The sequence below is a fragment of the Hippoglossus hippoglossus genome, chromosome 1, assembly GCF_009819705.1.
Source record: "Hippoglossus hippoglossus isolate fHipHip1 chromosome 1, fHipHip1.pri, whole genome shotgun sequence".
In the NCBI taxonomy this organism is placed as follows: domain Eukaryota; kingdom Metazoa; phylum Chordata; class Actinopteri; order Pleuronectiformes; family Pleuronectidae; genus Hippoglossus; species Hippoglossus hippoglossus.
In genome coordinates this window covers 13,985,362-14,011,026 of record NC_047151.1, presented here as the reverse complement: position 1 = coordinate 14,011,026, position 25,665 = coordinate 13,985,362, and the positions used below count along the sequence as shown (strand labels likewise).

At 42.9% G+C, this 25,665-nt stretch overlaps 1 protein-coding gene across 3 annotated transcripts in view; it reads right to left on the bottom strand.

Annotated features, from left to right (window-relative positions):
- tnrc6c2 (trinucleotide repeat containing adaptor 6C2) overlaps positions 1 to 25,665 on the bottom strand; it is a 44,054-nt gene that overhangs the window by 7,452 nt on the left and 10,937 nt on the right. Inside the window, exons 2-12 of one of the 3 annotated variants that reach the window (XM_034615197.1) lie at positions 25,211 to 25,311; positions 24,800 to 24,821; positions 14,554 to 14,946; positions 4,716 to 7,184; positions 3,956 to 4,159; positions 2,989 to 3,155; positions 2,802 to 2,879; positions 2,462 to 2,519; positions 2,127 to 2,269; positions 1,752 to 1,901; positions 713 to 886 (exon numbers count right to left, since the gene is read on the bottom strand). In XM_034615197.1, the coding sequence (XP_034471088.1) occupies positions 713 to 886; positions 1,752 to 1,901; positions 2,127 to 2,269; positions 2,462 to 2,519; positions 2,802 to 2,879; positions 2,989 to 3,155; positions 3,956 to 4,159; positions 4,716 to 7,184; positions 14,554 to 14,946; positions 24,800 to 24,821; positions 25,211 to 25,273 (3,921 nt within the window). In that variant the 5' untranslated portion in view covers positions 25,274 to 25,311. Of the gene's footprint in view, positions 1 to 712; positions 887 to 1,751; positions 1,902 to 2,126; positions 2,270 to 2,461; positions 2,520 to 2,801; positions 2,880 to 2,988; positions 3,156 to 3,955; positions 4,160 to 4,715; positions 7,185 to 8,849; positions 8,977 to 14,553; positions 14,947 to 24,799; positions 24,822 to 25,210; positions 25,312 to 25,665 lie in introns of those variants that run through there. The other 2 variants (XM_034615272.1, XM_034615351.1) reach the window with 2 other exon arrangements.

Below are 25,665 nucleotides of genomic sequence, written 5' to 3'. Positions count from 1 at the left end.
AGGAAGGAACAGGAGAGGACAAGTTAGTCATTGCAAATCACAGCAACTACAACCACAAAAGCAGCTTCTGGCAAGGTAAAGCTAGTCACCACTACATGTCTGCAGAGAGGAAAAGGGAAGAGACAGGATCTGCAGATGGGGTTTTACACATCCAAGAGGTTTTAACAGCAACATTACTTTTTGCAGAAAATAAGATGTTTTTATCTTTACATATATTTACTCTGATTTACTTTTGTTTTGTTACTTATGTTAAACTAAAATTGGCTTTTTGTCCACTCAAGATGTTATGAGGAAAAATTGTTGAGAATAATTATCAGAAGCAATCAGTGGTTATAGTCATAGCACTGCTATAATGCAGCACAAATAACAGCCACCGACTTTGGTCAGTTGTGGAAAAAAGATGCACTAATTGAAAATGATTATTTACAATTTGGTTGTCAAATTGTGTTCCCTGGTTAGAGGGAAAACTAATACAGTCTATCAGCCAACTCTTGAAGACCCATCATTTCTGAGAGCCCCTTCTCTTCAAACACCTTTAACAGCCTGTCCTTACTAGCACTTCTTTACCTGATCTCCCACACGTTGTCTTATCACACAGATTAGTATACACTACAACCTACAGAAACTTTTGTGTGGTCCCCAGTTGTAAGTGTCTTTTGATGGTCAAATGAGTAAATGTGATAAAATGAAATGATATAATGTGTGTATCTACCTGAGGGGAGAGAAACTGAGGCACTTGAGCACGTAGACTAGGCTGGGAGGAGCTGAGAGGTGGCACAGGTGGCTGAGGAGACTGCTGCTGCTGCTGCTGTTGTTGTTGCTGCTGCTGCTGCTGCATGGCCCGGGTTTGTGCTGCTCCACTACTGCCAAACATTCCACTGGGTATCTAAAATTAGGGCACAATGAAACTTCATCAAAACTTCTGTGTGTATTCACATAACTTAAACAATTGAACAGCGACACCTCAGGAGTAAGGTTCAGAGTTTAGCCTCCAACTTCGTAGTACAAATTTGATGAAAATTTGATGAAAATAAAACTTGGAGTGCACTTAAAAGCTGATAAGGTTAATGATATTGCCAGTCCTCTAAAAAAAACTCTTTCAAAGCATTTTCCCTCAAGGTGTATCGTCTCACAACACATACTGAACACCAAGTGAGAGCAGCCAGTTGTTTAAAACATGAAACTGTAATTATTTGTGACTTTTCAAATGGCCCAAAACGATTAACCTGTAAAAGAGTAGCTTAATCCACATTTCAGATCAAATAATGGCGGTAGAGATTGTTAGATTCAGTGCAAACACAACAGGCGTACAGTGCCTTTGTTTGTGCTTCAAGGACGTGCTGCAAATTTTCTGGGCCATGGCTGCCTCTGGGGCTGATATTTGATAGAGCACAACTATCCCATTTCATTGGGCACTTCAGGCAAGGTCATATACACACATAAGTGAGCAATAGAACAGTTGAGATTTGGGAGCGCATGCGAGAAGAGAGGTGTGTAAAACAAATTAAATGTGTCATATTATAAACTTAAATCCTGCAAGGCCAATAAAATGATAGCTTTGATAAATAATGACAATGGTGTTTTGTACTAAACATTAAAACAGAGAGAAGGACAATTATTGCTTCTATATTATTAATAACTCATACAGTCTAAACAGTTAAACTCAATATTAACAGAACATTAAAGGATTCACAGACAAGTTTTTGAGTCATTTTGTAGTACAACTGTGTGTGTGTGTATCACTGTGTTACCTGTTGTCTGTTGTTCAAGTTTTGCATGGCCAGCCCCGGGTTGCCCTGTCCCAGACCCTGCCCAGGAAGGCTACTATTGGCCAGGGGGAGTTTCAGGCTGGGGGAAGGCAGAAACGGTGATGGGGAGGCGTCGTCTGACAGAATTCCATCCTGGACCGGAGCAAAATAAGTGGTTAATGGGAGAATAAAGAGATTAGAAACTAAATTACATAAATGATTAGGTATGTGAAGAAATAATTCATTATTCAAATTTGGGATGGTGTAATTCACAACAACTCATCTTAAACTTTCTTTGTAACACATGTCAAAATAGTCACAATGTAAAAAAAATAATGAATAAACACCCACAAAAAGGTTAGCTGCTCATATTCTTACCTTGTCGAGAAAGGTGGTGCGGTCACAGGGGTCTTTGGAGAGTGCTGAGGGCCGACACACCATTGGCTTGTTCATGCCGTTGCTGTAGTCAGACATGCCCATACCCCTCTTGTCCAGGTCCGTCTTCTTCTCCAACAGGGCGCCTGGGAGCAGAGAGGAAAATGTCAATTAATTTTTTTAAGTATTCATCTAAAAATTGATTCAAAAGCATTTTCCTTCAGATATATTAAATATTATATTTCCTGAGTAGTGTATGACCGGGTATCATTCCCAGCTACATCACAGAAGAGATGTAGCAACAATGTTGAATCATGAACTTGTGTTGATGAACTTACTCATGGCCTGGTCAAGGTTCATGTTGTTGCTCTTTAAAGCCTCCTCAGCAGGGTCTCTCTGGAACACATGGATAACAAGCTTATTAATTGTTTGTATTTGTGTCCATACAATTGAACAGTTTTCTCAAGTTAAGTCGACTGTTAATATTGTTTGATGATTTATTACCCTAAAAATGTATTGTATATATTGGTATGTGATTCTACCATATACTGCAGACAATTCTATACTTTAATAAAAGTATAATGTGGCACAACTTAAAGAGAGATCTTCCTAAAAAAAAAAGCTTGTCAGTGCTATGTGTGCGTGTCAGAACATCTTTGAAAATAATTTTAAACATACCGGAAAGCCCATGTCAGTGAGCTGCTTGATGAGACGATTCATGATCCAAGCCTCATCTGGCTTGTTGCCCATCTTCCCCTGACAAAACACAAGCAAAATATTTTTAATTCATTCAACCAACAATAAAGTTCCTCCAAATGACTCAAAATGCACGACATTAACATCTGCCACTAAATTGTTTTCTGACCTTGCTTGGGCCTTTCTTGGGTCCATTGCCCCAAGAGTTGCACGAGGAGCTGCTCTCCTGGGAGGTGGGGCTGTTCCACATGTCCCCCTCCTCAGTGTCCCACTGGCTGGTAGACATGCCCATCTCCTCTCCTCCATTTCCCCAGCCCTCTTGCATAGGTTTAGGGCCTAGGAAACGGAAATCAACCACAGAATAAAAAAGTGAGGACAAAATAATAATATACATAGTTTCAGTATGTGTGTTGTTTTGAAATGCACTTTGGGAAAACACACTTCACTATTTCATGAGCAGCAGGTAATTTTCAACTTGACCACTTGGTGCCACTGTTGCCATTTGACTGCATTTCTTCCCCACCAAACACATCTATCTGCCATGTCCAACATTTCAAAGCAACAGCGCAAATAACCAAGACCTGCTGAGGTGTGGAATTGCTTTAATCTCAGCAACACACTAGCACTATCAATGATCTTCAGAATTGGCACCTATAGTACAGGTCTGAAGAAAATCCCTGTTTTTGTCCCCTTAACTGAAAGGTGTTGGTGTGCACACACACTGGGAGTGATCATCAGTTGGTCTTTTACAGGAGTTGTACACACTGAACACAATCTCAACCACAGATGCCTACAGTAACTATCATGCAAAGAGGCAGAAGCAGGAAAGGAACATTACATTGTACCAATCTTCTGAATGCCATTTAACATAACAAGACTTATTAACAGTGAAGCTTACAATGCGTGTCTGTTATGTAGATTCTGAAAAATTGTCTTTTACAGTAGCACATATAAAACCACAATAATATGTGTGTATGGCTATACTATGGTAGTTAAGCAGCCAGAGGGGATGTAAGCCCCAAGTTGTGATCACCAATGAATGTTTCTGCATCTTGCTATGCGAGCCATGCTTTTATCCTATGGTTGACATTATGAATCGCTGTATCAGCATAAATTTACTCATCTGTGGACATTACCTGGCTTGCAGGGTGTAGAAACAGGGGGCCCATTGGCCCTGCCATAGGGTCCAGAGGACTCATGACTGCCATCTCCCCACCCTCCTACTCCCCTTTGGGGCTTGCCCCAGGCAGCGGTACCATTGTCCACGCTTGATGTTGGAGCTGCTGGCTCTCCCCAAGCAGGCTCAGACTTGGGCTGAGCACTGGGAAGCTCTCCCCAACCTGTAGAAAAGAGGGTAAAGTAGAAAAAAATATGATGAAATGACTCACGCTGCAATAAAATCTATATCCGCTTGCAGTAATCATTCCCCCTTTATGTCTTCACACACACTTTTTTAAAAATGGCTCTAATGCTAAGTTGGGCTTGCTATAGAAAAACCTTAGTAATGCATGCGTGACACCAATACCTGTGAGACCATCTGCTTAATAATCAAAGTAAGAGAATTCTTTTGATGAATAACCAAAATAAAATAGGCATCATTGTCAACAATGCATTTAATTAGTAATTAAATGCACAATATGTGTGCATTATTGAAAACAATCCCTTTGTAAGCTTCATCGATCTATATATTTATTTCGGTTCATTATTAATATCAGTTCTAAAGCCTTTAATACAATAACATAAGCATGCTATTTAAAAAAAAAATCTGGCCAATACAGTGGGGTCCAGAAGAACCAATTTCCTTGACTTCAGAACCAGACTCTAGATATTGCATTTTCAAATATTCCATAGTCTTTTTGCATATTCATATCATCAAATTCTATTGGAATTACATACCTGGGTTGGCGAGCGGGGGTCTGCCTTGGGGACCAGCACCTGGATGTGAGACGGCATTGTTGGGTGACCCATTGTTGTTTCCATGGTGTTGCAGGTGAGTTGGGGGTTGGCCATGATGGGGATGGTGGTGCACGTGGTGAGCATGATGGTGATTGTTGTTCCCAGGGCTGACAGAGTGATTGTTGTTATTGTTGGGCATAATCATTCCACCATTCTTACTGGGAGTTGAGCCGCTGTTGCCTGGGTCATTATTGGGATTGTTGCGATCCCACATGTTAGACTTGTTGAAGGTAGTGGATTCGCCCCAGGTGGATGTTCCATCATCAATCTCCATCTTCCTACGGACGGAGGGAGGGGAGGGCTCTAACCAGCCACTGGTTTCCTTGACTTGGTCCTGTTTGCTGACATTGCCCCAGGTAGAGGCGTTCTGTTTCACAGAACCAGGACCACCCCAAGAACCAATGCTGCCGCCTCCTCCTCCACTGCCAGTACTGCTGCTGCTGCTGCTTTCCTGGGGCTTGGATGATCCCCAGCCTCCCTGTACTGGGCCATTAGAACGTGGGTTCTCCCCCCAGCTGCTATTACTCACAGCAGGAGCAGGAGCAGGAGCAGGAGCAGGCTTGCTCCAGCCTCCTCCTCTATTTCCTCCTCTGGGACTATCCTTCCATCCACCATTTCCTGCATTACCACCTTCTCCTTCCCACGTGCTGCTGGAGGGACCATTGTTTTTTACCTCTTTTTCTCCCCAGTCTCCTGTGCTGGGGCCATTGGAGCCACCATTACTGCTTCCCCATCCATGGTTATTTTTGGGGCCTTCACCCCAGCTAGTAGGCTGGCTTTTCTTAGGGCCATCTTCCCAATTTGGTGACTTGTCCTCAGAACCCCAGGACGGTGTGCCCCCACTTTTATGACCATTTGTGGGCAAAGGTTCTCCCCAGTTATTTGTAGTGCCATTTGGGGCTTTGCTAAGTGACTGTGGAGGTTCTCCCCATCCTGATCCAGTCTGGATTGGCTGAGGTGGAGGGGCTCCCCAACCAGAGGATGATGATTCTCCTTTGTCACTTCTTCCCCCAGACCCAGGCCGCTGACTAGAGCCAATGTTGGGATTAATGGTACCTCCATTGGTGGATGAAGGTCCACCATTAGAGCTGGAGCCTCCTACAGAGCTGCTGTTGCTCTTGCCATCATCAGAACTGGCTTCTTCCATCTCCCATACAGTGTGCTGTCGAATGGGGGTCTGTCCCCAACCCGTGTTGCTCAGCACCCTAGGGTCCAGGTCCTGTCGGGGTGGCACAGGGGTTAACTCCATGCTTGAGGACCTGTCTCTATGTTGGGATCTACCTTCACTGCTGTCTCCACTACCATCACTTGCTGGTGCTGTTCCAGGCTGCTGGCCCCATGAACTAGGTGGCTGCTCTTGGCCTGAACCTGAACTACCAGCATCTACTGAGTCCCAGCCTTTAGATCCATCTCCACCCCCAGCAGATTTCCCCCAGTCACCCCAGCCACCACTTCCACTACTCCCTCCACCACTGCCTTGGCGGCCCCAGGCAGAATGACCTCTTGAAGGATTTGAGTCCCAGCCTGAGTCCTTGGGAGAGTCAGCTGCCTTTGTTTCTCCACCACCCCATAAAGAGGTGCTTGTTGTGTCCCCATTGAGCTGGGATGATTCGGTGGGTGATTGGCCTCCCCAGCCAGTTAAGCCGTGGATAGGGCTCATAGGCTCCTGAACTTGCTGTTGTTGCTTAGTGTGGTTTGGTCCATCAGTGTTAAGGTTTGGAGGTTCCATATTGAAGGACAAGCTTGTGTTGCATGAAGGGCGTTGATCATTTTCATTGGGACTTAGCATGCCAACCCAACCTCCCCCACCATTATCAGTACCTCCTAGGCTCCCATTTCCCATGTTTCCATTGCCATTAATACCTGGTGGGAGAGATGCAGAGTTAGAGACTCCATTGGGGCCACCACCTTCATGGCCCAGCACAGGCCATGCTGATGGGTTGGCATTGGGATTGAGATTCAAGTTAAAATTGGGAGAGCCCCAGTTATTGGGTGCACCTACTCGACCTCCATTCATACTTTCTTGTTTCACATCAGAGCCCCAGCCTCTATTACCAGCTAGTGTGTTGGCTGACCCAGGTCCCGTCATCATATTATTGTTAGCTTTGAGAGAGGTGTAGTGGGCCTGCTGGCCGGCGGCACCTGTGGCCATACTCAGAAAACAACTACTATTGGTGGTAGTGATAGCACTGGTGTCTAGGTTAGAGCCAGCTGAGCCTAAGGGGCATTCTGGTGCTGCAGAGTGGTTGGGGTCACTATTGTGGCTGATGTAGGTCCAAGCTTCTTTGTCACTTTCGTCAATAATCACTTTGTCCCAGCTGTTGGCACTGGTGGGGCTTTCAACTGGCAAAGAGGCTCCCCAACGAGAGGTCTCATACTGGGCACCAGAGCCACTCTGGAGGGATATGTCTGAAGAGAAAAAGGGGGGAGAGGAAAGAGAGGTTAAGACAACTGAGAGTAGAAAAATACAACACAGAGGGTAGATGGGTGGTGGATTAGAGCAACATAATAAACAGAAATGCAAGAAATTTTGAAAAACTTAATAGGAGTAGAGACAAAGGATGAAATGGAGATCAGAAAACAGTATGGAAAGGGTGGCAGGGTGGGGTAGAAAAAATACTTTAGACTAGACTACATCATGTAATACAGCCCCTCTTAGTCCCATATAGACCAATTTTATCTTCTTGGTTGGTTAATGCTCGCAATCAGACTTGGGAGGATGAGATGGTAACACTAGCACATTCCACAGTTCAACACATAATCAGAATGCACAGCCAAGCGTGCTACATGTCATATCAACTATGACATATCCATATATCCTTGCCCTGGTGCAATCAGCCAAACAGGAAGAGGAACCCCTTGCATTCTTTCCTTTCCTCATCTCATTCACCCTCTCACATAACCATCCTTGCCGTGTTGTTTTGCCCCTTAATTCTCTCTCTCTCTCTCTCTCTCTCTCTCTCTCTCTCTCTCTCTCTCTCTCTCTCTCTCTCTCTTCCCCCCCCCCCCCTAATACCCAGCAGTGAGAGGCCCATCCGTCTCCATCGTGGCTTCACTGGCTGGGGCTGCGAAGGGAAGCCCAAGTGGAACGCCGCTCATTTATTGGAATGAAACCAAGATGGCTTCCCATCCATCACTCCCTACGCTCCGCCGGGCATACTCCTCCTTCAACTGCACTGCTCTAAGAAACCACAAGACATTTCCTCCGAGCTTGTGTGAATGTGTGTGTGTGTGTACTGGCTTCTCTCTACGTGCATATAGATAACACTGCATGTGTATACAGTGTGTGAGAAATAAAGACTGCATGTAAATCTTGGTCTACTACCTGCAGACTTAATGTATGATCTGCAAATTCAGTATGATGCTACCCAAAAACAATGCCTCTCCAACAATTATCTAATCAACATTGTATCACACAAAAGCAATTTCATTAGGCACGAAAGCATCCCATCAGAGAGGGAACTAATAATAGAATGAGTCGATGCTGTAAAGGGGTATTCAATCAGTGGGAGGCAGTTAATCAATGATCTTATTAATGGTAGTGGTTGAGAGCAGGGTGGCTATCGATCCAGCATGCAAACATCCTAACCACTAGGCCAGCCTCATGTAATGGGCTAGAAAACCAATGAGAAGTACTGCTATGAATATCAACAACACACTGGCCAACCGAGCATGTGAGGGAAGAAATGAATCCTGTAACTTCAGGAGAAGAAAGGAAAATGAATGTGTGTATGAAACCACCAAAGTATGCACATGAAAGCTTGATATTTATCTCAGTTGTTTTCCAACATTGAGCAAAAGTGGAAGAATAAATGGTAAAATACACTTCACTGAGTGCAATAAAATAAGAAATAAAAATCCAGTCTGCAATTCCAGACCATATAAATAACAAAAAGCCATTTTCAACATGCTTTAAAAACCTAATAGACAAAAATACATTTCTGGCTATCCTCCTGAGCAGCTGAAGTAAGCAAGGCTCACTAACGTTTAATTACAAAGATGCAGGATGTGCTGGTCAAATATTTGCCTTGTTGGGTTATTAGGCTGCTGTACCTACAATTACTTCGCCATTACCTTCCATCAGATTGTCTCAGAGATTCCAATAATAGCTAGAAGTTGTCCATCATGAGATAAAGACCCTGTGGCCAAAACAATTCAGTCAGATGAGGTAAATTTGGTTGCGGTGTGTGGACACACACACAAACTGGCAGATATGTGGCTTTAAGATACTGAGCAACGTGCCACAGAGTGGCTGTGGATGCAATTTTCGCCTGAAAACACTTATCTCCCTTCCCCAGACAGCTTTATCACACAGGGTTGTCAGGCTGACGGCACAGATACAAACACTAGACTGCAGTCAATTTGCAATCAGCTGCTCACACACAAATATTAAAACATCACAGTAAAAACAATCCTTTACAACGGCTGTACCAGTGCCAATTCTTTTTAACTTAAGTTAGAAGTTGTTCAAACTTAAAAACAAGGCAGATGTGAGCCTTGAATTGAAAATACTATAATTGGACATTGAGGAATACTTTTGGAAGACATTCAAGAGACATCTGTGTGTCATAGCATACTGAAGGATGAGATGCATTGATTTTATCTTTGAATGCAGGACAGTAATGATTGTTAGATGTGATAATAAACACTTACATGTATTTATATGTCCTGCCTCTGCATTTATATTATGTACAAAAACATTTTAAATGCATCAAAAGATCAAAGTAACTTTATTGTCCCAATCAGGGAAATCGATTTGCAGCCAGGATCGTACAAACAGACAAAACGCTAACTGTAAAAAACACACTCACACAACACCTAGACAACCGACAGAAACATCAGGACATGTAGTCTAAGTCTGAATAGAGTATATCAATATAATCTCCCCGCTTGCAACACTGAATGAGGTTTGAGTGTCAGTGCTTCACCATATCTACTAATCTGATATATGTTTGCGACACAGTCAAATTGTAAAGAAATAAATGAAACAAAACCAAAACTGCTGATCTCTTTGGTCATGAGTACAAGCCACTGGTGTTGGTGTCTTTCTGCTTTGTTCCGTTTCTGTCTTTCTAATAAAAGATGGTGTGCCATTTTATCAGTCCAAGGAGCTCAGAGGCTGCAGCCCCAGGAACATTTTGTTTGGTTAACCCCCTTGTGTATCTTCCTCTCTCTTTGTCTCAGTCTCATTTGCACATAATGTTTCCTAAGGAGTGTAAAAATAGGTTACATGGTAATTAGCCATATCATGACAATGACACTATGATCAAACCTAAATTCAACAATAATAAAAATGTATAAAATGGAAGGGAAAAGATAACAGACAGACCCTTTTTTCTACTGCAGGCAACACCGAGAGGGAGAGAGAGCGAAAAAATGCCTGCAGAAAGGTGCACCAGGTCACTCAGGAGGATTACACAGATCCATGCAAGGATGTGAAACATCATATCCTCTTTGTATGACTGCAATAAGCTACCTTCTTCTGTGAGCAGGAATAGGTATAACTGTGTGTAACGGCAAAGGTAAATAGCAAGCATGCATATCTGCCTCCACAAAAATGAAATGTTATAAGCTCAACAATAGGATCATTTATCAAAGGACTATAGTATTGGATTACAAGGTACTGTATATGCATTAATCCCATTGTGCCTACCCTGGTAAATATGTACATTAGGAAAGTGTTGATTTATGCAGAACAGAATGTTTTCCTTTCACCTCAACATGCCTCGATTGTTCCCCTTTCAACTCCCTCTACCGACATTCCAACAGAAAGGGAAAGGTCTTGCTGATTCTTGGCAGAGCCGTAATTTGGCAGGCGAGGGAGACGAAAGGCGGCTGAACATAAAAAACAAAGGAAAGGGGGACAATCATTTCCATCCACTGTTCGCAGTCATGTGTCAGTAATGCGTTGCTGTTTTCATTCTGGTTGCAATTAGGAGGGCAGTCTCTGATAATGCTTTGTGAATGAAAAGGGTCAAAAAATATAAAACCAAGGGGCCCACGGTGGCTCTTCATGCTTCCGAGTGGAAGTGGGGCTGTGTTTTTGTGTGCGTGTATGTGCAAACCAATGCAAGAAGGTAAAGGCCTGGTTTCTCCACAGAACCTGGATAACAACTAAGTAATACCAAACATTTCCTAATGAGGAGAACACCAACAGCACTTGTGCTGAAAGACTTTAATTAAACAACAGCAACAACACACTGAATCTGTGCGAAGCCAGCTGAAGCAGAAAAAAGCTGGAGATGAGCTGATAATGAGGCGAGCTGCCATCATAGAAATGGGCAGGTAGCCAAGAATTAAATATATCTCCTACCCTTTGAATGAAATGAAAGGCAGGGAGACAGACTAAGAGAAGGAGCTGGTGGTAGGAAGGGACAGAGGAAGGTCTGGGGGGAAGGGCTAGCACACGCATGGACAACGGAAAAGAAAGGGGGACAGTGAGAAAGAAATGTGAACAGTTGCTTTAGTTTAACTGAGAGCCACAGACATAGGTTTTTCAGAGCAAACTATGGGGGGAATAACAGAACCAGAACAGGAGGGGACGTTTAGTAGTCTTTTGTCACCAAATAAACCCTCTCTGTGAGGGGAGCTTTAAGCCCACTTACATCAAAGGAGGCATGTACTTGTTTTTCCCGGAAGCATGGCGAATAAGAAAGACTGAGGGAATGGTCACAGGAGGATTTACTGAGCCCATCACTCATGTCTGTTTACCTCTGCTGAGGGAAAAGAGAAAATAGGAGAGCGAGACCATGGTGACTTCTCTGGTTTCTCTGTCAGAGACTGGATTAATGAAGCCACTGGGGGCTTCTCTCACTTGTGTGTGTGTATGTGTCATAGCCTGAGCACATGGGGCAATCTACACCTTCCTGGGTTCATTACAGCAAAATAGTAATGTGATTATTCTAGGATTTTAAACCTTGCAAATACCCAAGATCTAAGTGGAGGTTATCTATACATGTTAGGGAAACTGTGTTTGAAGATGCAGACCGGCTCGGAGGGACTCACCTCTTTGAAAATAAACAACATATTTTAAACACCTTAGTTACCATCTAACTCATCTTACTGGAAGCCACACGCTGTTCCTCCTCCATAAGCAGCATTTTAACTTAAGTAAGAAATGCTCAAAAACCCAACCGCTTCACCTGAACATCAAAAAGGGCTCAAATGAAAGGGCCAAGTGTTTCACAGCACCCAGCAGAGTGCCTTCTGGCTATATAGTCTGTCTGGGTGACCAGCAAACAGCTGTTGGCATGCAGTTCCCACAGTCTTAAGAGACCCCCACTCCAGCACCTGCTACTGGGGGAGCCTGTCTGGTCGGCTGCTGGCTTCTCTCTGCACTATTTAATGGTCCCCCGTCAGCTGGAGAGACGGGGATGGTGGATGTAAAAGAGGGAGGGAGGGAGAGAAAACGGGGATTTCTGTCTGGTGTTTGGGACAATTAAATGGGGCTGGTAGAGTGAAGGTTATGTGGGAGGGGCGTGAATGCCCTTGAATATAGGGGGACTTGCCTTTCAGACTTTGGAGATGGGGTGGTGTGCGTGTGTGTGTTTTTGCCTTGTGGAATGTTATACATAAAACACACTTTGCACAAATTTAATGTCAACTAAAAAATGGGTCAAAAAATGCATTTAACCACCTTAGGACATACTGCAGTTCTGCTGGCTTATAAAAAAACTTGTGCATTTCGTGTGTGTGTGTGTGCGTGCGTGCGTGCATATAAACTATGAGCCAGCTGGCCTGCAAGGCAGACACATCTGAGAGGACACAACTAGGTCAGTGTTCTTGCTGCTGCACAGCTACTGCATCTAGGCACATGTGTTTGTGTTTGCATGTGCACAAATGCAAGTGTTTGAGTATCTGACGGAAGGAACTATCTCATCACATTGCTCTAGGCCACAGTAACCTCACCAGAGAGTTCAGAGATGTGTCCTCAAATCAGAGTTCATCCCTCCCTTACAGTTACACTGAGGAGGAAACTTTGTCTCAGTACTTGCAGGCAGTGACCATAACATTACACGGTATTTGTTAATGTGATTTTGATACAATATTTGGATTTGTTTGTTGGTTTGTTTATATGTTTAAGTGAGGCCAAACAGAGTTGTAAATGTTTAGTTTTGCAAAAAGGGAGGTTATGCATGAATAAGTTTGTTCTGTTGCTACTTCATACACAACTACTGCCACTGGAATGGTTACATATGAAATTTAAAGTTGTTTCTCAAGGTCTTTTAACACGAAAGTTATAATAAGCGTAAATAAAGCAAGAAGACTGCAGAGCAGTAGGTTTAACTAGTGTCCACTCTTTAAATTATGTATGACAGAATCACTGCAACAACAGGACCACTAGCTTAAGGCTATTAGCTGAGCAGGCAGGAAAAAACAGACAGTCGATCGGAGGCCCTCAGGACACAAACAAGAGGTAAAGGAGGTAGAAACCCAGCCAATGGCTATTCTGCCAAAGGCTGTGTTGAACCGAAAGACCCCTGAGAAAACTAGGGTGAGGTAAAGGCCAAACATAACAACAACTGCCGGACTAGGACAATAAAAAGGACACTACAGGTAAATTACACCAAACAGGGATCTTAAGTTGTCTAGAGACCAAAGGAGAAACACGCTCTTTTAAGTTTAAGGCTTAGATAAACTTTTGCGCCCTTGTGAGTAAAGCCTGAAGCCAAAAATGCTGAAAGATGAGGCTAATTCACAACATTTAACAGCCAAAGCCTCATAAAGCTAGTGTGCTAGTATATGGAACAACTTGCAACTTTTCTTTGATACTGTGTCTGACTAGAACATTCAAGGACCAGTTGCCTGTGTAGAGGGCTGTAGTTTGCCGACTATCAAGCCATGCACTACAGCTGCTGCAGATTTGTTTACAGAGAGCCCGACAACAGCAAATGTTGAGTCAGTAATGAAAGGCAGCACAGCGCAGCAAAGGAGCATTGATGAACAGAAGGAAAGAGAAAAAAAAAGAGAGCGAAGAGAAAGATGCGAGCAGATGCTCATGCTAGCTCCTGCTCAAAGCCTTAAACATGAAAACACTGCGTGGTGTGCTACAGAGATAATCCTTGTATCTATGTCTTCAAAGTTAGAGTGTGTCATGTTAGAGGATATGAGGTGACACCATCTTTTGTCTCTGTGTACATCATTAAGCAAATCATAAATAATGCATTACAGGCAAAAAAAGAAAACCACATAAAACCCTTAGGAGGATAATAAAACCCCTTAAGGAAATGATGACGAAAATATGACGAAAATCCAAAAATCTTAAGTGGGCGCATGAGAGATAGAATTCAGCGGTACTAATGATATCAATAACTCATGGCCATACTTTTATCAACACATTACTTGCATACAAGTACACACAAGCCAACACACAATGAGCATCAGAAGGCAGGCTCAGCATTTACAAATTTAAGAGCAACAAATTAGTTCATTATAGTGCTACCACTTGCTACAGAGGTCTAAGTGTGCGTATAGATTGTGAGTAAATAACAAAACAAAAAAACAGTATGCAGTGTGCATTGGTCATCCTTCATTTGTCTCACAAAATATATCAAAATCTCACTGAAATGACTGCTTATGTTGAAGGAGAATGTTTGATTTAAAGGATAATTTACGTCACACATCAAGTGTAATTTCACTAGAAATGCAGCTAAAATAGAGCCAACGTGCACTTAAAAAAAGGTAAAAATAAACTAATTTAGCATCTAAAAGCTCTCATCTAAAATAAAGAAGATCAGAACTCCATTTAATTCATTATTTTTACTATACTGACACAAACCTGGGTGGCGTTTGCCCGCAGTGGACGTGGCAGAGTTTGGGGTAGTGCTGCTTGTACTCGTAGAAAAGGAGTAAGATGAGGAGGTGGAAGAGGAGGAGAGGGTCAGAGCGCTGAGGGCTCCTGCAGGCAGTGGCTGGCCTCTCTTCAGTAGCTGCTTGTGCTCCTGCTGGCGGAAGCGCGGGGGCACCTCTCTGGGCGGGTAGCGAGCACTGGCAGAGGACAACTGGCACTGCTGCAGAGGGGGAGTCTGAGTCGGGAGCTGGCTACTGGAGGAGGTGTGCTTGCCATTGCCAGAAGAAGAAGAGGAGGAAGAGGAGAGGGGCAGCGTGAGGCTGGCAGGGTGGAGGTGGTGGGGTGGGCCGGGGCTGGGCTTAGTGGGAGCAGGCTCTGGCACTGGATGGATACAATACACAGGCACACAAGCATACACACACACACACACACACACAGAGAGACACACACACACAAAAAGACACATGCAGGTCTTCGTTAACTCACTATTAGTAATTTATTTAACAGAAAGGATTTGTCAAGTAGTGATAGCATAGAGAGTATCAATCCTATCAAGTTATCTTCTAGCTGGAAGAATAGGTAATGATAGTGAAAGTCCTATTTATGGGAGAGATCTTTAAAGAAAGAGTGACAAACATGCTTTACTTTCAACGCGGGTTCATTCAGTCTATCAGTATTTTTTAGGAACTGTATTTTGTGTATCGTAAAGCATTTCATTGTATTGTCCTTTGCCTATGCACTGCAATATGATGCGGACTATTCCTTTAAGTAAACTGCTTCATGCAGCCTGTTGTTGAACATATGTTACTGCCCCAGACGCACTCGATGAAAAGGTCATATTTTTTCTGCTGACTGAACACAGACACACAAACACATAAAGACACCTCCTTTCCTCTTCATTACACTCTTTCCTCTCGCTACTTTTCACACACATGCTCACACTCATGTGTGCGCACACACAACCACACATAGTTATAAAGTCACTTTCAGGGAGGATACATAGATTTGCCAGTGTCCTAAAAATCATCTTTTGCCCAATTGGGGACATGCATGTCTCTCATTGAACTGGCCTTTAGTCTGAAATTTGTCCCCACATGTATAGCCAGTGACACACACATATACCCAAACACACAACCCCTTCTATGCTGCCTTGGCCTGACCCTTCCCCTGTGGTAGCAGTGACCAGCCAGCCGTCTAATTGTGAGTTAACATTGAAGGTGTTAAAATTAGCAGGACCTGGACAGCTATCAACCGAACACATTGGCCTGACTGGGGTTTCCTCTCCAAGGTGCCGACTGACCCATAGGCATGGAATAAGGAAGCTGCGGCTGTATGGACCTACGAGATAAGGGAAAGTGAAGTAGGTGTGGTACTGCACTTCTCTACTTGAGAGTGGCTGATTTCATACTGGCTGCTAGAAACCTAGAGAGCTGCTGTGATTTACAGTTCATTGGTCCAAGGGTAAATGCATGATGAATAGTTGATGATGTTGTTTTCTGCTGTCCGTGGACAGATACGACCATTTCACACAACAGCTGAGACTGCTTTCACTCAGGGGAGCAGAGCCACACAAGGACAGAGGCAGTTTTGTTGCATCGATTGGTATGCGGAGGACGCTTTTTGAATGACAGAAATAAATGGGATCGAAATAATTTGATTAAAGCTTCAGTCTGTCAAGTATGAGAGTCTGAACTACACCCACAGCAGCGCTGTACTGCAGTACTGGCTATGAACCACTGAGTGAGGCAAATGCTGCCACAGTGGAGGTTAAAGTAAATTCAGAGCGCAGAGGTATTCACGTTGCCTGCCAAGAGCCTGTCTAAGAGCACGGCGAAAAACAGAGGCCCTCTCAGTGAGCACAACACCAATCCAGATGGCTGCCTCACTGCTGACACACAAAAAGAGCACTGACATGTAGGAAACTTAAAATTACATGCACACGGACAAATTCAAAACACAACAACTCTGCAAAGAGATTTTTTTTTTTTCATTTATCTATTCTAGCCTCGTTCTCGGACACGTGCCTCTTGCATCTTTGTCAAAAACATAAGAATGCAACGCTCACACATTTTCACAGTGGTTTGCACCCCCCTTCTGCCAATGAGCCTGTAGTGGAACACATGCAGAGAGAGAGAGAGGGAGGGAGGAAGGGAGCAAGAGAGAACGAGCCAGCCCCCCTCCAGCATTATCTGACTGGCTGTTGGCTAGGAACTGCAGCTGGTGACGCACATCTCTGATTAAATTCAGCTCGGCCCGCCTGACGCTGCCTCGGCTAATCAGATACCAAGAAGGTACACACATGCTGCCCCCCCCGCCGCCCCCCCATCCCATCCTGTCTGTCCTCCCCAGTCTGTTTCTAATCACCCCTCTCTCTCTGTCTGCCCATCAGTGGGTTGCTCCTTAACCCTCTCTCTCTTTCCCTCTCTCTCTTTTTTAGGTGTCTACCCGTCTTTCAGCCTGGTGTTCTCTGCTAGCCATGTTATTCTCCCTCTGGGCCTATATCCATATTGATCCCCCATCTCTTGTGTTTCTGTCTCTTTTCTCCCCTCGTCTTGTTTCTGTCTCCTTACCTTTCCATCTCACCGTTTCAAAACCTCCATCTCTACCTTCCACCTGACATGTTTCTCTCCCTCTCTACTTTATTTTCCATTTCTCCCTTCTATTTAAACATTTTTCCTCCCGGGGCCCTATTTTTTTTTTTTGATCCTTACTGCATCTTTCTCTCTACCCCTGCTGCAAGGTGGTAACATAGACTGTTTTACCTTCAAAAGAGCGCAAAAAGTTTAACCTTAGTTTTTGTTATTGTTATATCTACTGTTTCTACTTGTTCTGGTATGGTTTTGTACAAAACTCAAAAGGTGTTTAGTTTGTCCAGTTTGAACTACTGTAAAAAACATGGCGGGCTCCGAAGAGAGGACCCGCTCCCGATGTAGATATAAAGTATTTAAATATAAAGGGCTTATTCTAGGGTAAAGAGAACAACAATTTGTACAATTTAGATTATTACACACTAGTGAAAACATCACCAGGATTATTTTATATTCAATTTCTGCCAATAGATCCCTTTCACCTAAATCTTACACACTGGACCTATAAGGAACCTGAGACGTTTTAGTTCCTAGGTTTGGTCACTCAGCTCACTGCTTACTATGGTTACCACTCTGGTACAGGAAGCACACAAACCCAGAAGACAGAGAAAGACGCAACCCCTTTAGCTCAAGCACTTCTCATATACACCCTGCTTTTGATTTTTAATGCAGCCACACAAACAGGCTGTATCTGTTTGTGTTGCTGCATTAAAAATATTGTATCTATGCTGCGAACCCCTTATCACACGTCCATATCCAATTTCCTCCGCACAAGCATGATGGGTTTATAACCAAACTGTCAAAAACCTGTTTAGTTATATTATTTTATGTTTGTGAAAAAGCTAAATTGATCTCTCATTTGTCAAATAAGGTGCTTCTGTAACAGCTGGATAATATGTAGCCACCTTTGGTGTAATCTGTATTTAACAATTCTGAATCTGAATTAATGTTCTTTTGAGAGTGTGTGTGTGTGTGTGTGTGTGCAAGCACACGACAGGAAAGAGACAGCAGAAATCGGAGTGCATACAAGTGAGAAAAATGGTACAAGAGAGAGAAACAGTCCCATTCTGCTGTGAACAGACATATATACATAAAGTGAGACACATCTTTCTCTTTCAGGAGGAAAGATCTCTTCTTAATCCATGATAGATGGGTAGGTGCTTCTGAAGAGATGGTGCTGAGGTTTACAGAGAATTACTATGAAGGAAATATTGAAGAAAACGTGGGAAATTCCTCAGATCAATGTGTCTGTAAAGGATTAAATGAAGAAAATGAAAACGATGCCATTTCCACTCATAGAAAGGTAATGAAATCTACTCAGTAAATTAGGGCTGCTTTTCAAATAAAAATCAACAAACTGACCAATTTCTTTATAATGTTTAGTAAAAGAGAAATTCTGAAGGAAATCAAGGGGTCTTCGAATTGCTACCAAGTTCATCCTCAACACGATCTGAGCAAAACTTCTGTGTCTTTGACTATGAGCTGTCCAACAACAACTGGCAATAAAAGCGTATATATATATTACCTTGATAAGAAACAGAGACAGAGCTATGGTGAAGTAAACAGAACAATGCAAATAATCTCTTAACAATGTGGTAAATTTAGCGATACTTAAGAGAGTAGTGTTTGTGAAAGCTGAAGTATCTAGTACTGACCTTGGTGCCTCTTACTGAAGTTGAAAGGGTGAGCCAATTAAATAAGCATTTGTATCAAGTGCACTGTAAATTACATTAAACCCTCTAGCTGAGGCATTCTCTGCAACCTTGCACCAAACTTTTAATTACAGCCTGTCCTCCCACTAAATGGTTAATTACATAAAATGAGAGAGCGGGAGAAAGAGCAATTGCTTAAGAATAGAGAACAAATGAGCATTGAAAAGGTAGAAAACACACAAGGCAGAGAGGAAAACATAAAGGAGCCAAATAGAAAGTTTTAACTCCATGAACACAGCATCATGGGCAAGAGGGTATGCGGTATCTGTTATTGTAAAGAACAACTGTGATTGGTTGCCTAAGCTTAGTGCCAGGCAGCGCAGGTTCCCACATCTCTTCTGTCTATTGTCTGCAGAGCCACTTTATTATGCAGCCATCTTTACAGAGAGGGGAGGGATGGATACAACACAGGGGCCTATATGCCCTCCACAATGGTGCATGTCTTTATCCAATAAGAGCCAAGAGGTACGGAAGGTGAATGCAGCACATTTTAAAGTGGGTTTGGACTGTCTACTACAATTTTATAAATGCTACTTACAACGTGTACAACTGATTGCCTCATTATTTCCATGTGAAAACACAGAACAGAAGCATGTTCCATACTGAAAGTAATGGAACAGGTCAGACAAAGGATCAAAACAACATGGAAACAGACGCACATACACTGTAGATGGGTTCACTAGGTGCATGAACTGAGTCCTTTTATATATCACACTTATTAATTGAAGCCTATAGCAAGTGTAATAAGTGGCCGATGTTTGAACTACACATAGAAATGAGACTTTGTTTTGGTATTAGTAACCAAGAGGACCCACATGCAGTGTACGTGCATGTGTTCATGCACCGAAGAGAGGGTCAAGTGGGTGCGTCTCGATAAGGTCCCATCTGTCAGTGTTAGTGGAGAAAAACTGAAACTCCCCTCACTCGCACACAAAATAAAAGGCAAAGATTTCTCACCCCTCACCCTTCCTATACAGGGACGTTGCTATAGAGACTGACAGTTGCTTAACGCACCTCCATTCGCCTCTTGCGACCGCCTGTGCCTCCTGTGACCTCTTCCCATAGCACGCCTCTTTAACCCTCTCTCTCTAATTACTGCCCCCACCCCCCCTCTCCATGCCAGGCTCCCCGTTTCTCTGTCTGAAGTCACAGTTGCTCATTTCAGCTATCTCTGTGTTCATTATGACAGAGTTGCACCAAGAAACCAGTTTTGCTTTAGTCTATGGATAAAGTGACTTAAAAGGGCCGTGCAATACATCCATCTCAGGTCAGAGGCTGAGGACAACAACGGCCTGAAGATGCATACCTTTTGAGATTGATGCATTTTGTAGCATTAAGCAAAGCGTCTCAAACTTTTGAAGGCTGGTATCCAAATAGGGGACAATGTCGTTAGCATATGGACTCAATTGGATATCAAACAAACACTCCAAGATATCATCAACTTACACTACAATTTCATTAAGTTTAATTTATTGGAAGAATAAAAAAGGTGTATGGAGATTTTCTTTGTATCTTCTCTATGGCCTAACTGCCATTTGACAATGGCCTGAGGGATGAAGGAGAACAGCCCCTTATACATTGATATAGCCACGGCCATTAAACCTTTTTATTCATATATATCCAGCCACGTTGCCCTGAAATCACAGGCTGAAGCGTCATTCATATCAGTCGAGCTACATCCTATTAATCTGCCTGATATTTGACACGAAGCAGCTCACTGCTGGGGGAGGAGATGATGGGGGAGGGGCAGGGGCCACTGAATGCGCTCTTTTGTCAGCAGCTCATGAGTGATCACACAACAGAGGGGAAAGCATTGTTTAAGTTTGTTTCCTTTCTCCCTCTGCCCCCCCCCCCCCCCTCACATCCTCAGTCTCTCCATCCATCCATCCATCCCTCTCTCTCCTCCAGCACTTGACATGCACATGGGGCAAGCACACAGGGGGTAGAGGAAAAACAATTATGCTCTGCGGTCATAAATCCACAGGACGTAACTCACAAGCTATTCACTATTAATTCATTGAGTGTTTGTAAATGTGGTTAACATAAGAGAAGCAGCCCACACACTCAAGTAAATTAGCCTCTAATTATATTTTGATTCATGAAATTCCCTTTCAAAAGTGTTGACGCAATTAATAACATGTGAAATTTCAGATTAATCCAATGCAAAATTAGATGACGAACTCGTGTTTGTCTCTCGCCAGATTGACAAACATAATGCTGTTATCGCCGTAATGACACTGTGTCAATACATTGCTGTCGAGCACATTAAGGGTGAAATGAAAAGGGTAGAGGAAACAGCGTGGGTAAGGAGTAAAATAAGGCACAGGGCAATAACAGGCATTACTTCAAATTTTTTAACAGTAAAAAGTGTGTGAACAGCAAAAATGAAGACTGCAAATTTACTGATGATTGGGTGTGTGAATGATGCGTTGTGATATTTTTGTGCCTGCGTGTAGCTACCGGCTTTAAGCAATGCATTTATGTGTTTACTCATAGCTTCAATAATAATTGTATTTGAGTGCGTTTATGCAGGCATATGCTGAGAGACATCATGGCTGGTATATTACTGTCCTGGTTGTTTAGCAACTAATTTAGATATTGAGAAAGGATTGAAAGGTTCCTAGTCGTTGTAAAAAATGTGTTTATATCCTTTTAATATTACTAAATTATATAGGAACACACTCTGCAGCTTTACCAATATGTGCACTTTTCAAGCATTCCTCTTTGTGTGTGAGTGTGTGTGTTTTTGCAAGGATGTTAGATATGTGTAGCAGTCAAATGACCTGATTGTGATTGCGGTGGCATTAGAGATTGTGATGAAGCAGCATGTGTGCTGGAGGTGAATAATCAACATCCCTCTGAGGTAATGGGGACCAGGAGGGAGGATCCTGCATCAGAGGTCCAGTCTGAGTGTGGGTGGGGTGGGGGTGTGTGTGTGTGTGTGTGGAGGGGGTTTGGTTTAGTGCACTGGGACACTGGCTCCTGGAACCTTACGATTGCTGAAGCTCCATGCCTAATGGGGGGCAGAGGAGTTAATTCCACTGCGTCAAAGCTTTATCTCATTTTCATACATATGAACACACCGGGCTGAGATCGATTACCGCAAACAAATTGAAATGCCTGGGACCAAGGAGGCCCACGGAGAGAGAAAAGCAGAAAAGGACAGCAAAGGATGGGGGGAGGTGGTATGAATGTGTATGTGTCTATGAATTTCTGAGAGTGTATAAGGAAGAATTCATTGATATGGATGGAAAGGCACAAATCACTACTGCATACTGATTTTCTCCCATGCTGCATATACACACACACACACACACCTCCATTATTTAGTGTCACGCATGAAAACTCAACTCATTCCAGTTCATGCTACCTTCCTTTTAAAAAGATATTGCAGATGGGACGTTTTGAGGAAACAGACGTCCTGATGGCTTGCTGAACGATTAGTGTTCAAACAAGTCCTCTTTCCCCGTACTTTCTTCACCTCTCTGTCTGCATGAGTACCTACTACACACACACACACAATCAGATTCTCATTCTGTGTCCACTTTTCTCTCTATCTGTCATTAAACATAACATAAAATGAATGTCAATGTCATTAGTCCTCTTCTATATTAGCACCGTCATTGACTCCCAATGGTCAATTTTGGCACACAACTTAAGTGTTCATTACTTTTTTCCCTCCCTTTCCTTCCTTCATTCTTGCTTTTATATGGCACCAGACAAACGCCTTCGCCTCTCTTTCATGCAGACTTTACAATATACCCTCACTGACTCTTAGCATTTCCTCTGCTGCTACTGCCAGTAACACTTGGTGCAGCCCACACACACACGTCATTCCGTGTAGTCAGAAAGTAAAACTGGCTGTGATTCTGTTATTGTTTGGGCTCAAATCAAATCGGCTCATTGGATTAGAAATGCAACAATGAATATATGAATTTAAGCATTTTGTAAAAAAAGGGCCTACATTTTTAATTTAAAAAATGTAGATGACAAATCATGAATGAAAAAAGAAACAAATCACAAGACCTGAACACAACCTAAATAACAGGCCCCTGAAACAAGCATTGTTGTGAAGTACAGGTCAGTAAGAACATTACCAGGGAAGATGTGAAATGTCTGTACTCAAGTATGAAACTTGTTCAGTAACTTCTCCACATAGTGCATTTGTTGTTATAAAATATAAAAAGCTCAAGTTAAAGCTCATAGTCAGCACTTAACTTGATTTGTTTCAAATCTTTCGTGCTGCCGTACAGAGCCAATCCAACAAAAATGTGCCACAAGAGACAGAACGGCACAGAGAAGCCCCAGCTCAGAGTGTGTGACCTTCATTGTTGCCCACATAATCCTTTGGCCCATGTGGACTGCCAAGACCTGACATAAACGTCTCCCAACTCCTGCTTCAGTCAATCATGCTAATCTTCTTTGTGCTACAAAAAATCTCACCACTTATTTTGTCAGCCAATCTAGCTCAACAAAGTAATCACGCTCAGAGAAAGTGCTCTACGTAAAAAATGGAACCATCGCGGCACATTATAAAATCGGTTTGTTCTCGCCTAGTGTTTCGGTTGCTTAAGCATTCTTTGTTTATAGATACTATAATTCTACACATACAGATGTGATAAAATTTGGATTTAATTCCAATTAAGAATGGATGAGTCAGAAATGTAATGAAAGGCCTTCACTCGCCCAACTGCAAGAAAAGTGCCATTAAATGTTTATTCAAATTAGTAGCAGTGAGCTTTGGAACTGTAACAGTACAAGCTCAGGGACAGGGCAATGAAACCCAGGGAGGGTAATTAAATAAGCTGGTCAGAGTTCAAGGCAAGCTGTGGTAACCTTTGTTAAAGCCCTACACTTACACCCAGATGGCCAAGCTGCTGCTCAAAGTGGGGGAGGATGGGCACGTAAAGCCAGACACTGCAGCTCAGATTCTGTGCTCTGTTCACACAACAAGACCAATTTCCAAATTCTGAATTAATTACATCACCTCCTACTGTAAATGCAAGACTCCCACCAGAGATGGTGCTAGGTGAAAAGAAAACAAGCTAGGAGAGATAGTAGACATTACACAGGACAAAGACGACAGTGCCAAAGGTGGAGGAGATAGAGATGCTTAGCACATGGTTCACTTGCTAATGTTGTCTTTCAGCTATATGTGTATATATCTCAATACCAAACCTAACTGTAGGGTCTAAAGCTATTCATAAAGCAAAAGTAGACAAATCAAAAGGACCAAACAGATGTTTATACCGCTCATGTTCCAGCAATTCACAGATTTAATTGAATTCAAGCTGGGAGAACAGCTGAAACATCACTATGTAATTCATTAATGTCTCGCTATGACAACTAATTTTCTTGCAGACGCACACAAAATCAATTTTTGCTTCTTAAGAAAGCACCAAGGGCACATGAGGACACTTTCCCCCCGTGCCACTCTCTGCTATTCAGCTGAACTCCATGCCCTCCTTTTATTCCACTTCTTCTCTCCCTCCCCTCCCCCCCTGTCCTCCCATCCCCCTACCAACACTCAGGGTGCTGTCTGGGTGCCCTTACGCTTCACTGCCTAGTGCTGCGGGCGTACTGGGCGTCACTCCACATCATTGTCACACTCTGTATTTTCTCTGCTGTGTGTGTGTGTGTGTGTGTGTGTGTGTGTGTGTGTGTGTGTGTGTGTGTGTGTGTGTGTGTGTGTGGGGGGGGGGGGGGGTACGTGCGCCTGAGAAACTGAGTTAAAAGGCACAATTGTGCATGCATGTGCAAACTGTGTGTGTGTCCATCTGAGTACAAGAACGCTAAATTATATGAGTGTATAATGCATGAATAATATGTGAATATGCCTTAACAGGTCATAATGTGTCAATCAGACCTGATTAATGTATATCAGTTGGTTGGAGGTTGATGAAAGGGTAAAGGGAACTTGATCATGACACTCACCTTTGGGTTTCTGATCAGCAGCCTGTAGAAGGGAAAAGAGAGACAGTTTGATACTGAATACTCCCAGGATGATATTTAACACTCAACAAAACCATAAACAAAGAGTTTATTCATCTAGAGTGTCAGGACACTGATTCAATACTCTCAAGCCATTTATTTCTGTTGAATGAACATAAGAAGTTAGCGTCAGTGGGTGTTGAAACTTGCATACTAACTTCCAACAACTAAGTCATAGATATTTATTTCAATAAAAAAAGATAAGACAAAACTGAAGGTTTAAAAAATAAGCACCAAATGTATAACAAACACGTACAGTGCCAACTTAGGTACCTGCTAGTTGCCTCAAAAACTATATGCAAGCTATTGACAAGTGTGTATGTTTGTGAACATGTGCGTGATCTTGACATTGACCTTTTTCTGAGCGGTGTCTTTCTTGGTCTTTTCTTCTTGTTTTTTCTTTTTCTTTTCTTCCATCAAATGGTTCTCTTTCTTCTGTCGCTAGCTTCTCTCAGCTGTCCAACAAAAAAGGGAAAGCGTAATGAGTGAAACATAAAGGATTCAGCTCTGATGCGTAGTGTCGTCCATCTTTTCATTATTAAAACTATGTAACCCCTTGTGCATCACACACTGTGCACATTTGAGGCATTCAAGCACAGTCACATTGCGACAGACAGATTCCACCCGAGAAATTATGTTGGCAAACACACACACACAAAATGTAAATTTGTATCCCTTTCCCTTCAATGCATGAGTGAGAGAGCCAAACTGTCTGGAAAAACTTCACAATCATCACTTCATGCAAAAATCATGGCAGGCACTTCTGAGGAGCACTTTCCCTCATGGTCAAAAACTGTAATGGAAAGGAT